The 14,460-nt window shown below is 35.2% G+C and overlaps 1 protein-coding gene across 1 annotated transcript in view; it reads right to left on the bottom strand.

Moving 5' to 3' along the window:
• The window catches only part of CSMD1 (CUB and Sushi multiple domains 1), a 1,308,402-nt gene that overhangs the window by 301,855 nt on the left and 992,087 nt on the right, over positions 1-14,460 (bottom strand). Inside the window, exons 18-21 of the mRNA XM_072855145.1 lie at positions 9,212-9,400; positions 4,916-5,032; positions 3,276-3,491; positions 440-628 (exon numbers count right to left, since the gene is read on the bottom strand). Coding sequence (XP_072711246.1) covers positions 440-628; positions 3,276-3,491; positions 4,916-5,032; positions 9,212-9,400 — 711 coding nt within the window. The remainder of the gene's footprint in view (positions 1-439; positions 629-3,275; positions 3,492-4,915; positions 5,033-9,211; positions 9,401-14,460) is intronic.

A 14,460-nucleotide genomic window follows, 5' to 3' on the forward strand; every position in this document is an offset into this window, starting at 1 on the left:
AAACCCCCCCCCCCACAGTTTAGCGTTACAAGAATAAAAACACAGTATGAAAAAACACCCTTAAAACCTGATGGGGGACTCTAACAAAGGCTATTTTCACCTAAAAGCTCTAAATATTGTTTCTTTACCCTGAAAGACAAAGTAAGAAATTTATATCTTAATTATGGCAAACATACAGTTCAATAATTAGATTTACATTTTATCTCACGAGACATTTTGTTCTTATTTTCTATCACAATTCTAACTATTCCTCTTTCTTATTTTTGTTCTCTAAGTAAAAGAGACATGCATTACTTATATCTTGCACTGACTTTAAAGTTTGTACAGCTTGGGGATCAGTCCTTTCAACCCAAGCGCTTTGTTCTCTGCCCAGTATTCTGACACATGCCATGTGCTATTAACGATTTGATGAATGAAATGAAAGCATGTGACCACCTACCCACACACCTTGGCAGAGGTGCACTCCATACACGTCGACCACCTCCCAGGCAGGTAAGTTTATTAGCACCTTCCAGGCGATATCCAGGGAAACAAGAAAAGATCAAGGAATCTCCAACACCAAAATGAAAACCAATTCGCCTACTGAAAGCAGGAACACCAGGATCATCACATGGCTCCAGATCATATTCTGTAGACAGTAAAATATAATATATAAATAAATGGGATAAGTTGTCCACATGAGAAAAAAAATAAGCTTGACAAATTAGTTGCATTGTGTCAGTATGGAACACTTGGAAAACATGTATTTCAGAGTTGTGTTCTCTATTAAAACCTAATGCTGTTTCTATATGTCTATTAAGGCTCTATATACAGTAATTATGTATCTATTGTATCCCACCCACACTACATTTATTTTCTTAATTTCAAGGGCTGTAATCAGCTTGTAAATGATTTACTATAATTTTGTTTAATTACATCCTTTTAATATAATTCTTGGTTCATTTCATCTGAACTCCCAAACAGCTTTGGAAGTGAGACTTACAGTTAAAAAAAATAAATTATGTAATGAAGAAAATCTAACAAAAAATAAATAAAAGGGTCAGGTGAATGAAAAGAGATATGACCACATTTTCAAAAAAAGTGTGCTTGAGTTTCCTAAGTAAAGCTACACTCTTAACCAGGCAATCTCTATTTGCATGCCTTTTAGATATCCTAGAGGTGTCACCAAACTGAAAACAAATATATCTATATATTTTAAAGAAGTCTCAAGGACCTAATTTTTTTCTCTCTTTTATAACTATGCATCAGGAATAACTCAGGTGGAGTCAGAACAAATTAATGGGAAAAAATCAGGACTGTTACATACAGAGGGACTACACTGAACTCAAGAGATGTCTGAGCCACACATACCCTTGTCCTCACGGAGTATGCTGGGGAAGTATCACTATATGTTTATTCTGGTTTGTGGGTTTTTTCTTCCTTAGATTTTCACTACTGACGACTGTTTGAGAAAAGATGTTGCAAAAGCTCAACTTTAAGTCTAACCCCAAAAGTCTGATTTGGTATTCTTCAGAATATGATCCAGAAGACCCAAGAGATCACTTAGAAGAGAGACACCCCTGATAACTGATAAGAAAAGCCATTTTCTAAAGTATTTGGTGGAAGGTAGGGTCAAATCCACTTAGTTAGAGGAAGAAACTCCATTTAGTCAGAGAAAGAAACTAACCCAAAGTTTCTGAATGAGTGTTTAAACAGCTGACTTACTTACTGAATAAAATAAAGAAATCCTTCCCTATAGTAACTGCCTTGTGGGAAGGTCTTGAATAGTAGAAGGAATCTATAAACCACACCAGTTTCTGCTGGCAAAAGTTGTAAGTTTTGAAAACACATGATCTACTACCTCTGCTCAGCACTATAAAGGCTGAAGTAGACATGGAGATACCCTGTGACAGACCTTTAGGCACCTGGGAATTTTCCTGACAAATTTCTGTATTAGATGACATTCAAAAGAAGTTAAGGTCTTCTCACTAAATCCTACTTACTATGGAGAAATACATTCTGATTGTGTGAAAATAAGAAAAGACTCACGCATTTGTGTCATAAAATTAATGTACCTGATAATATTTCACAAAATATTTATTTAATATAAATGATGGCATATGATGGCTATCTATGTGTATATCCATTGTAGATAGGGCATAAATCTTTGCTTGTGTTTGAAAAATTCTGTGATCCACATACTTTTTTACTCTACAGTTTTTCCCCTTGCATCCATAATGATATTTTGCGTATTTTTCTATAAGTTACCTAACCCTCTACCATTTTGAGTTATTTATAAATAAACTATCAGAGATATCATTTAATATTCACTTTTACATTCCAAACTTGCAAAACTGCTGACCTCTGATTTGGTTAGTCCAAAGTATCCAGAATGAATGTAATTCAGCATTTGATATGAGTAAATCCAACACTATTGCTCTAATCAGTGAGGTGTTTTTTTTTAATTTTTTAAATAAGCAAGCTAAATGAGATACATTATTCGTAAATAACATGTTCATCTGTAAACATTGCCAGATCTCAACAAAACATATTAATTGGTTTTCAGTTCTTGAAAAATGATGTAAGAAAGTTGGATATATGAGTTCCTTATGTACTTCTTCCACAGAATATCCATGTGCATGAGCATCTCAACTAGCAGTTGATTCATTCATATGCATTATCTGTAAATATTCTACATTCCAGTAATAGAGATAGGCAAAGAAAATTGAGAATGTATTTTATATGTCATCTAGTTTTAGAAGACCGTAAATAAGAAGCAGTAACTTAAATTTTTCAGTTATCTTAGAGGTATTTGTAAAAATTATCAGAACTTCTTCATATATCAACAGCTAATAAATCTTTTATTTTTTTTATATATACATTTTCTATTCTAAAGTCAGTCTTCAGTTTAGTCCTCTGTGACTCTGAATTAGCACACTACTGCTTTTTTACAGTTTCTATACTTCCTTTGTAAAACAATACTAGTTAGTTTCTTTCTTCTGAAGCAGTACCTTCTATCTTTGTACTTTTTCCCCCTAATTTTCCTCCAAACTTCTTTTTCACACTGTTGATGGTTCTCTGAGAACAGGGAAAACTTCTCCTTAAAATAGTCACATCACCAACATCCTTCTCAATCTGTTAGCCACCTTTATAAACCTTAGCCAGTTTTCTATGATAGAGACTATACAATTTCTGTTGACTTTTTTTATTGGTGCATCATAATGTTTCTGCTATGTACAATTAAAAATATTATCTGGAAACAGTTTCTGGATATTTAGCAGAATGGAACTTCTTACCTGAAAACGTTATGTTGAAGCCTTCATAAGAAATTGAAAAATCAGATATAAATCGAAGCTGTGCAGTAAAATTTCCAAACAGGCCAGCTTTAATTGTGGGGGGTAAGACTGAGCCAGTTAACCTGGCTACTGGTTCTGTGAAGCTGCCATCTTCAGTGATGAGCAAATAGTCATGAGAGCTCTCAAGGTGAAAGGTATGAAAAACCAGCTGTACACCTTTAAAAATATTAAAAAAGGGGAAAAGAAAAGCATTTAATAGGAAGTTTTTCTCTTCCTTTATACACAGGTGACACAGAAAGTAAATCTTACATTATATGGAAAGATTTTTAGAAAAAGTCACACATGTAATCAAAATGTGAAATTCAGAGAATAAAACTTGCAGAAAGCACATAGGCTCAACAAATCAGTATGTGCAGTGTGGATGTTTGTTTAGCTCACCATAAATCAATAGCTCCCATAAGAGAATTGATGGGATTCAGTGTTATTTGTATATGAACTTTGAAAATCTAAATTGGTATTGTATAGTTTTTACTCAAGTTCCTGTATGTCTCTTTTATTTATAATGTCTATCATGATCTTACTATTAAACTAGAAGACATACTTTAATAATTAGCTAAAATTTTGTATTCATGTTTTATTTTTGCATTTCCTGCAGCACAATTCTGATTTTTACTCTAAACTTTAGGGAAGTGCCCATACACAAGGACAAAGCAGATTAAAGTTTTATGTACAGTCTTCCATATATACAGATTAATATTTTCTGGGACCAGTCCTTTACTCAAGTCATGACTGTTTTTTCAATTGCCAGCTTACAGTCCACCAATGAATTAAATTTTGAATTAGTTAGGTTTTCAAATACAATTATTTACTGTGGGGAACAACATTCTTCTTAGAAAGTCTTCCCATATATTTTACATTTAAAATGCCATATGAGTTTTAAACAAAAATCCAGTCCGTAAGAAGATTTTAAACAGCAGAAACTTCCAATATACTTCTCAGACTATCACACATAACAAAGACTTTTCTTGTCATAGAAAGGAGATTGAGGAATATTTTTATTATGTTTTGATTCAGTGGTATGGAATAAATTAAAGCCTAGTACTTCCTAGGCTTTTTTCCTTAGTTCTTTTACACATTTCCCTAATGGATAAGCTGCCAAGCTTAACTGTGCATCCAAATGTTACTGTACTGTGTATATAACATAAAGATATATAATTTTGGGCCCTAATGATTTAAGTCTGAAATCTCAGATTACTAATACACAGATCAAATCTGCTTCTTCATGCTTAATAATGGAGAAGAACTATCAACAAGGTTCTGACAACTTTCATTGAAAAATATAGTGCTATTTAACAAATAACTATTATTTTCATATGTTTTACCTTTTTACCTTCTGCCCATTTTTCTAAGACTAAAACACATTTTCTCTGGTAACTGTTAAAAGAATGTTTCTCTTGCAAAATAAACACAAACTAGAAACACCACATTTGAAGATATTTATTTTGGGAAATTAATCTTCTTCCTCAAAAGAATGGCAGAGAGCACTGATTTAACTAAATTCATAAAAGCCATTTTATTGTGTTTGAATTTTTTAAACATAGACATTACATATACATATGCAATTCATATTAGATTCTTACCCTTGCCATGTGACACTTCAATAGTCCAAGTGCAGTTTAAAGAGTTTGGATAAAAATCAGGAAAACCGGGAGAAAGAACAGTTCCACTCTTCCCATGAATATATCCACCACATAAAGCTTAACAAGAGAAATAAAGGGGGGGGGGGGGAAAACCGACAGAAGTCATACAGAAGTCCTGGTTTTTACTAAGAAAAAATTCTAATTCACTTTTTGAACTACCCTTAAAATTAAAAACAAGCTCAAGTATTAAAATAAGAAGTTAATTCATCCAAAGCCGTGACATTCACATTTGACAACAATTTGTTTATTCTTAAATTGGTCCTTGAAGGGGAGTTTATTTTTCACCTACAGCCTCTCCTGTTAGTTAGCAGAATACAAAAATAACTAAAACTTTTTTCCAGAATATTGCAAGTATTAATTCCTGTTGTAGTAGTATTTAAGAAGTAAGATTAAATTTTTTTTGTGAACTAACTCAAAAATCAAATATCTTGCAGCTACTTTTCTTGCACTGCATATTTAGAAAGGTATATACTTAAGGTATCTATTTTTATCAAACAAAAATATTTTAGAAACAAAATGTATTACTTTCAAATAACAGAAAAGTTTGTCTCTATTTGAGTTCTTCTGCGATATTCAGGAAAAAAAAAAGTATTTTCCTCTCTTTCAAAGATTCACATTGTCCCATGATAAGTAATTTCTTTGGAACTGAGTATTTTGAAAGACACAAGAACTATGCTAGAAAACATTTTATGCATACTAGCATTTGCTAAACTAGGCTCCTCAAATTTGCATGCAAATCAATTAAAGGTTAAGATTTGCATGCTGAATTGCTCACTGATCTTATAAATACAGCATGGCTGTGCTTTTCATTCATCTGTTGCTGTCTGGCTTTTTATGTTACTTTTAAAAAAAATTTTAATAAACTAAATATTTAGCAATAAAACAAGAAAGAATTAAGATGCCTTTAGTCTTCTTCCTCACATAGGAAGGATATATGTTGCCATAAACTAGATGGCAAACATACATGACAACATGTTCAATAAATTTGCAGTACTTGTATGTAAATGTAAATTGTATGTAATTTAAACTTGTATGTAAATAAACTTGTATGTAAATATTTTATATATAAAATACATATATACATGCAAACATGCTGGCATTATAGCTAAAGTTATTTTGTTTCATTTCTTATTAGACTAAGGTGTTTGTTAAAGTTTTTAGTGTTTTTTGAATTTATGTAAAAAAAATATAAATAAGTAGAAGGAAAGAAAATGTTTCTAGACTGGTTTTGCCTGCATATATGTATTTCTGCACATAAGCATGAATGAGAATATGCATGGCTAAAACCACAGTAAATATATGGTTGATAACATTACTTAATAATAAATAACATAATTACAGATATCAGGTTCATAATGCCATAAATGAACAGTAGTATACATTCATTCAAAATCCCTCTTATTCTGTAAACACCGCAGAAGGAAGAAAAATATTTGACTGTGCAACATTCCTTAAAGCAGATATTAAATATTTACAAATAACTTACATAGTTTTCAGTTTAAAATTTAAAATATGTAAATGATCTGTTTTTATTTAGCTCTGCCTAGAAAATTATTTTCATGGTTGTCCTGGTTTCGGCTGGGATAGAGTTGATTTCCTTCCTAGTGGCTGGTGTAGTACTGTGTTTTGGGTTTTAGTATGAGAATAATATTGACAGCATGCTGATGTTTTGGCTGTTGCTGAGCGGTGTTTACACTGGTCAAGGACTTTTTTCAGCTCCCCATGCTCTGCCAGGTGCCCAAGAAGCTGGGAGGGGACACAGCCAGGATAGTTGATCCAAACTGACCAAAGGGCTATTCCATACCATATGACGTCATGCTCAGTATATAAAGCTGGGGAAGAAGGAAGGGGGGGACATTCGGAGTGATGGCGTTTGTCTTCCCAAGCAACCATTACGCGTGAGGGAGCCCTGCTTTCCTGGAGGTGACTGAACACCTGCCTGCCCATGGGAAGTAGTGAATGAATTCCTTGCTTTGCTTTGCTCGCGCGCGCGGCTTTTGCTTTCCCTATTAAACTGTCCTTATCTCAACCCACGAGTGTTCTCACTTTTACTCTTCCGATTCTCTTCCCCATCCCACCACGAGGGTGGGGGGGGGAGTGAGTGAGCGGCTGCGTGGTGCTTAGTTGCCGTCTGGGGCTAAACCATGACAATGGTCCACCTTAAGATTATAGTGTTTTGAGAATGACACATTACTTAGAGGGAATGTTAGCCACTGTGCCTCTGTACACAGTTCTTTTTCTTCTTTGTTGGCATGAAACAAAGCAACATGCTTTTCCATTAGGGATTTATTTTGTTGATTTAATTTCTGAAGTTGCAATTTTGAGAACATAAATAGTCTGCAGGTGACTGCAAAATTCTCATTTCAACCTCAGTTAAAACTGTCACATTCCAAAAATTTGGGTCACAATTTTTTGAGCCTCAGAAGGCAAATATGCTAACACAATGATTACTTAAAATAATGTGAGTTTTATTTTGTCTTTTTAGACTAGTTAATTCAATGTAGTTGAATGTATGAGGAAAAAAGAAGAAACTGAGTGTAACCCTTGTATGTTACACTCAAGAAAGGCTTGAAATTTTCTATTATACACTTATGCTGAAAGTGGGTGATGGACCTGGGAAATAAGGACTCTCAATTACTGAAAATTAACTAGATCTTTCTGTAGTTCAACATTCATATGCAAACAAAAGAGTTGAATATTGGTGTTTTAACTCAAAAATACATTCACAATTTTTAGTACAAAGTAAATTGAAAAAGAATAGGATACTATTCAAAGTTAAGATTGCTACAATAGTTTTCTTCAACCCATTGCAGCAAAGCAAACAAGCAAAAGGAACCCATAAAACCAATGGAAGAATACTAAAGATGCTTTGCTCATTTCAAAATTACAGATTATAAGATTTGTGACACTCCAAAGTTCATCAACTGTGCCAAGAACATACAGTCTAAAATTTGGTCACAAAATGCAATTGAAAACAATAGTTTGCTTCTGTCCTTGCAAAGGAGGAGCAAGTTGTAATGCTTGCAAGGTGAGTGAATTTGAATGGTAGATTAGTTTGCTTTGTGGTGATTAAGAGCTTTTAACTATATAATAATCTTTTGGTAGCTTATATGTTTTGTGCATGGGGCCAGAAGGCTGTAGTGAGAATTAGAAGCCTGAGTGAGAGTCAAGTGCTCAGATTTAACAAAACAGTTTAAAACAGAGTTAGAAACTAAAATACTTTGCTGAATCTAACTCTAAGTTTGCCCTTTGACATTCCACCGTAATCAATTAAAACCTTGGACCTGAAAAGGGAGACAGAAATTCACTAATGTAAGTAATTCACTAAAGCAAGAGCCTTTGTTGGTATGGGCTTGGGTCTTCCCCCATTGATCTTTCATTGCTGCCTTAGAACACAGTTATATCTTAACAAGAAAGAAGCCTGATCAAGACAAACATGCTTTTAAAGGTAATAATTTGGCAACCAGAAGGGAGAAAATAGGAAGTTTTAGCAGGAAGTTTAACGAAAGGAGCTTTGGAGAATTTTCAGAGATGCTGGGTTCTATCCCTGTTGAAATACCTAGCTACATTTGGATCTTATTTTCTTCAGTTTCTGTCAGAGGGATTTTGTAGCAACTATGCAAGCATTCCAAGAAAAAGTTGAGTTGATTCTGTAGTTCACAGAAAAAGAACTTAGAAAAAATTCCAATGATAAAAAAAAGCACAGAAATATTTGCTAGTATAGTTCAGCATTTTAAAAAATGTTTCATGAAAGCTCTAGACAGTTTCATATTGCACATCCCCCAAAACAATTAATGAGCAAAATTTCAAAACAAAATATGTCAAGAAAATTCATTACCTAGGCTGATCATGATCTGTTTTGGTATTGAGTATCCTGAATTTTGAGCAATCGTTTTGGTATTCAGTATTCTAAGTTTAAAACTTAAATTAAGTTTATTGGCTTTGCTTCAAAAATATTAGTTGTATGGCATCATTTTCATTCACAGTCGAACAGTGGCACCCTCTGAGAGTTTTGATTTTTCTGTTGGTGAATATATACCTGTAAATTTCACTGTACATTACAGTACTTGACTGAAAGTTGATACAGAGTTGTAAAGTATGGCTTTTATTAACAGTAAAATAATTTTTGAAAAGTATGGATCTTGGTGTAGCAATGATAAGCTTAATTAGTTCTTGAAAATAGGAGATTAACTTTCTTGGACTTTAAAGCTGCCATCTGAAGAACTTGACACTTACCATCGCAGCTGGGTAATGCATGATTCCACTGATGGTTTCTTTCACATATGAGTGGTTCTTCATCGCTCAGTGTATATCCTGGATCACAGCTAAAAGTTACTGTAGAGCGGATATTAAAGTTGTTACCATGGCGATGGCCATTCACAGGAATCCCTGGGTCGAGGCAGGAATCTGATTCCAGAGTAACACCTGAAACACACAGTTTTAATTTGTTTATTTCCCCTATTTTTAAGATAGTAAACAGAAAAAATCCCAAACAAAACACAAAATGAGTAAGACAGGAGGAAGAAAGAGCCCCCAAAATATACTTTTTAGCATTGCCTGAGAACTGACGTAGGATATAAAGCACTTTCTCTAGCTGTTGTCACTGACTCAGAGCACAGTTTTTCAATTTTCAGTCTTAAATGAAGTAGGAAAAGATTGGAGCTTTAAAGTATATTTTATCAAACAATGAAAAAAAGAGCCAACAAAAGCACCAAATGTCTGAAACTATAGGAAGATATTAAGGTTCAAAGTATGAATGCAAATTATGCTAGTATATAAGTCATATTTGATTATTCCATTTCATCTCTTCAGTTTCTGATACTGTGGGACAATTCAGCTTTCCTCTGTCATAGTAATGGTTATTTGACTTAGCAAAAAACAGTGTTGAAAAACTGCAATTGATGAACTCAGAAACTAATCCTATGCATCAAAGATAGAAAGACAATGAAAGTAGCTTACACAATTGTATAACTCTTATGTGACAGAAGGAGTCTTTAGTAATTATGTCTTACAGCAGATTGAATAGTGTTTGGTAAATAAACCTGGAACTATACACTGAACAAGGAAAAAAACCCCAAAATTATCAAATGGAGGCTCATTAACTGAGCATTATCCATTATGCCTATAGTGATAGCAAACAATTGTGGAATTTAAACATGTAATGAGCTATAATGGATAACCACAAGGGAAACAAGTAAAGACTCTCTATTGGGATGTAAGGAATATATTTTATTTTCTGATACTATGTGTGGTGGGTTGACCTTGGCTGGCTGCCAGTCCCCTACCCAGCTGCTCTCTCTCCCCTCCCCCACCCCTCACACCCCCCCAAAGTGCAGGGGGAGAAAATAGGATAGAAAATAAGATTAAAAAGCTCATGAGCTGAGATAAAGACAGGAAGATCACTTACTAATTACCATCACAGTCAAAACAGACTCAATTTTGGGAAAATTAATTTAATTTATTGCCAATTAAAAATAGAGTAGGATGCTGACAAACAAAGACAAAAACTAAAACACCACCACCCCCTTCTTCCCAGGCTCAAGTTCACTCCTTCATTCACAACTTCTCTACCTCCCCACCCCTCCCCAGGCGGTGTGGCAGGGATGGTGAATGGGGGTTGTGGTCAGTCCATAACAGCTACTCTCTGGTGCTCCTTCCTCCTCACACTTTTCCCCTGCTCTAGCGTCAGTCCTTCCCACAGGCTGCAGTCCTTCAGAATAAACCTGCTCCTGTGTGGGCCTGCACGGGCTGCAGCTTCCTTCAGGGAATATGCACCTGCTCTGACATGGGGCCCGCCATGGACTGTAGTGTGGGTATCTGCTCCCCTGTGGTCTCTTCCATGGGCTGCAGGGGAATATCTGCCTGGAGCACCTCCTTCTTCTCTGACCTTGGTATTTGTAAGATTGTTACTCACACTTTCTTTTCCTCACTCTTCACTCACCTATGCAGCATTTTGCCCTTTCTTAAATATGTTATCACGGAGATGCCACCACCTTGGCTAATGGGCTAAGCTGTGCCCTGCGGTGCGTCCCTTGGAGCCAGCTGCAACCATCTGTGTCTGGCACGGGGCAGCCTGTGGACTCTCTTCACAAAGGCCACCCCTGCAGCCCCCCCATAACCAAAACCTTGATGCCTACACCTGATACACTGTGTCATGTGCCTGGAAACAAGAATGACTGAGTTAGATAGAACCTCTTCAGTGGATGGAGACATTGTTCCTTCTTCTTTGAGAAGCTGAGCATGTCCAGAGGAAAACCTTGAGAATGCTGGCTGTGGTGCATAAAAAGACAACGGAGAGTATGAAGGACAGAGCCAGCATGAAGCCTGCAGTAAAAGGAAAAACTAGAAGCTGGCTGAAAACAGCAGGTAGCAAACACATAGTCAAGCCTCAGAGATAACAGAGAGACCCTGAGGAGCCTGTGTAGAGTTTTTTTCAACCCAAAAAGCCACTGACTTGTTAAAAAAAATTACCACAAAGGGACAGGAAGTATATGGGCGAGGGTTTTGGAGGGGGGACCTTTTATAAACACTTTAATGTTTCTTCTCAGACAATTATTTTGATCTACTTCATTCTGAAAAATTATCTGTTGTGTGTCTGTTTAAATAACACTGGGCTTCTGAGTTTAAAATTCGTTGTTGGCTTTTGAGATAAAATCTAGACATATCCACCTCAAAGCTCTGGTACCTATTGCATTAACTTAAGTATTTTCACATTAATTTTCACATTAATTTCAGTATTTTGGTGCTGGGTTGGAAAGAACGCTGTAAGTTGGCATGATTTCATATGGGTGATGTCATCACTCGTAGATGCTGTGAGAACCTTGAGCAAGATTAGTTCTCCTGAGGTGTTTAAAGATTTTGTGTGCTTCCTCACAGGTGACCTGAATTTCTAGGATGACTCTTTCCAGTATACTTTTTGCTAAAGAAGTTCCATCCTCAAAGCCAACTGCTGACAGCACAAAATTCTCTATAGCAGGGCATTACGCATTTCTTAGCTCCTTAGCCCTCTAAACACATCCTGAAGGTGCTGGTCCTCTCAGCTGCCTGTGTATCTATAACTGTTTCTGTGGAAGTTGTACTCTCAGTTTACCGCTTTTACCCTGCTTTATTTTTCCAGGACTACCACACAACCTTAGGAACAAAGTAGAAGCAGTTCAAAAAATGATTTATCAGGACATAAAGTAAAGGTTTTAGAATTATAGATATGAGGGTTGGAAGCAGGACTACAAACAAAAATAACATAAATAATTACTCTAGCTTGCATAGAGAAATATTCCCTGTACCCTCCAGCTATTCTTATAACTCAGTTAGAATTCAGATTTGAAAGCTTATGAGCTAGTTTTCATGAGGTATCCCTGCCATACTTAAGTTCTAGATGAATGTTTCTTCTAGACTTGACTGCATACTCTTAATGCAAATGTAAGATGTTAGCTGACACAGTGCATTTTTAGATTCCCTTCACCTGGCTTAAATTGCTTAATATAGACTCAAAGAACCCTTTTAAGTCTATAATATTCTGTACTCTATGTTCTCTAAATAAATATTAATTGTGTATGAAATTTTAACTTTGATACACATTATTTTTTTTTGGACAAACTATACTTCTTGTTTTCAGTTATGTTAGAGTAGATGGAGGTCCACAGTAGTGCTCTTAAAATTCCTTCCTCTTAGGGCACCCTTCCACCCCTGCTTCAACACATCAACTGCTTTGGGATTCTGAGTCACATATAACAAGTAAACTCAGCAGTTTCTTTTTGAAATGATAACTCTAGATTGCATTGACTACATTGTTTCAGATTTTTGCAAGGAGACCAAAAGCTGTAGCAACCCTATCAAATTCCAAGTTCCTGATTGAAATAGTGGCGCTATATAAATAAAAATGTCAGCTCAGGCAACAGAGCTTCATTCTCAGGGGAAAACATTCAGTATGTAAGGTTTAGCAATCATAAACATAGCTGAAAAGAAATATTTTTTCTTTGCTTCTTTGGACAAAGATTTGGTTTTTTTCTTAATAGGAGATAACATAAGACAAGCTTAATAATGGGCAGTACTGAGAGTCCTGACTACAAAAAGACAATATTAAACTATATATGAGAAATTCTGGCACCACAGTGATAAATTTTAGGGTCATGGTAGGAAAGAATTGATTTAATACTATTCATAACAAAAGGCTCAGTAAATATAAGATTAACGTCTGGGTGAAAACCATGTCTTTTCTCTCGCACCCTACATAATACAATATTTCTCAAGAAGAGCATGCTCAGTAGCTCCCTCAAAAAATGGTCCTTCCACTTCACTCCATGTAGCAATGGGAATTAGATAAGCAGATCATTCTATCCTACAATTTACTAATTCTCTTTTCAAAGGAACATGACACACAATCCAAAATAAACAGCAAACATACAAACAAAAGTTTTCATACATCACTGAATAATTGAAAAATATGGTCAGTCATCCTCAAAAACTTCACTCTGTCAATATTGACATTTCATCAAACATTTATCAACCAATTGTTGTTAGCTATATTCGATGCTTCATTGATTATTAAAATGCATATTTTGCAAACACTTAGAATTACAAGTGATTTTTAGAAACTGGTTTAATCAGTAGGTCCCATTAGATCTCTAAAGAGGAAGTTAATTTGTTGTTGTAATGCATGAAGCATACAACAGCTATACAGTTATATATACTACATATTCATATATATTACACACCTATACTTTTCCCCTCACGGGTCAAATAGTTAAAATCATTAGAAAAATGGAATATTAAAGTTTAAGATTGCTAAGAGGTTGGCTAAAGCATGCTCATTGCACAAAATGGATGAAGAAAATAAGTCTGGTAAGAAAAACAGAAAGCAAAACATGGCTGTGTGCCATAATCACTATGGTACCCATTCATGCTAGCTGTGGAGCAGTTGTTGTGTTATTCAATGAATCTCAAAAATGTTTTGAACAATGGAAGTGTTTCAGCTCGAAGCTAGAGTGCTGTTCTTTGCCATCAGTACAGAATCATCCAGAACATCAATAAGGCAGATGACAAAAGCAATTTTTTGGACAGTAAAAGAAGAATATTGCCTAATAAAACAGTTGATTATATAGGTAGGCTTATTCTAACAATTAAGGGAGAAGAGTATAAATTATATTTGCTTTGAAAAATGAATATTTTTTAAAAAGAAATAGAATAGGTGCTTGCTTGTCAGAATGCAGTTGCAAGAATCAGAACCAGAGGCCACACAAATTAGGAGAGGCCCCATTCTCTGGCACCAATTTCAAAGCATGACTCAGCTAACATTCATACAGATAAAATCTTGCCCACCTTCAATAAGACTGTTGCCTTTTGAGAACAGTCTCTGCCTGAAGTTATTCCTAGAACTACGTCCAGGTACTGTATAGGAAGATGCCAGCTGGCATGGGTCAAAATCATACAAGGGATGCGCTTAAACTGTATGAATGACTGCAAGACTGAAGCCAAGGCTCAAGAAT

This window comes from Ciconia boyciana, chromosome 3, assembly GCF_034638445.1.
Source record: "Ciconia boyciana chromosome 3, ASM3463844v1, whole genome shotgun sequence".
In the NCBI taxonomy this organism is placed as follows: Eukaryota; Metazoa; Chordata; class Aves; order Ciconiiformes; family Ciconiidae; genus Ciconia; species Ciconia boyciana.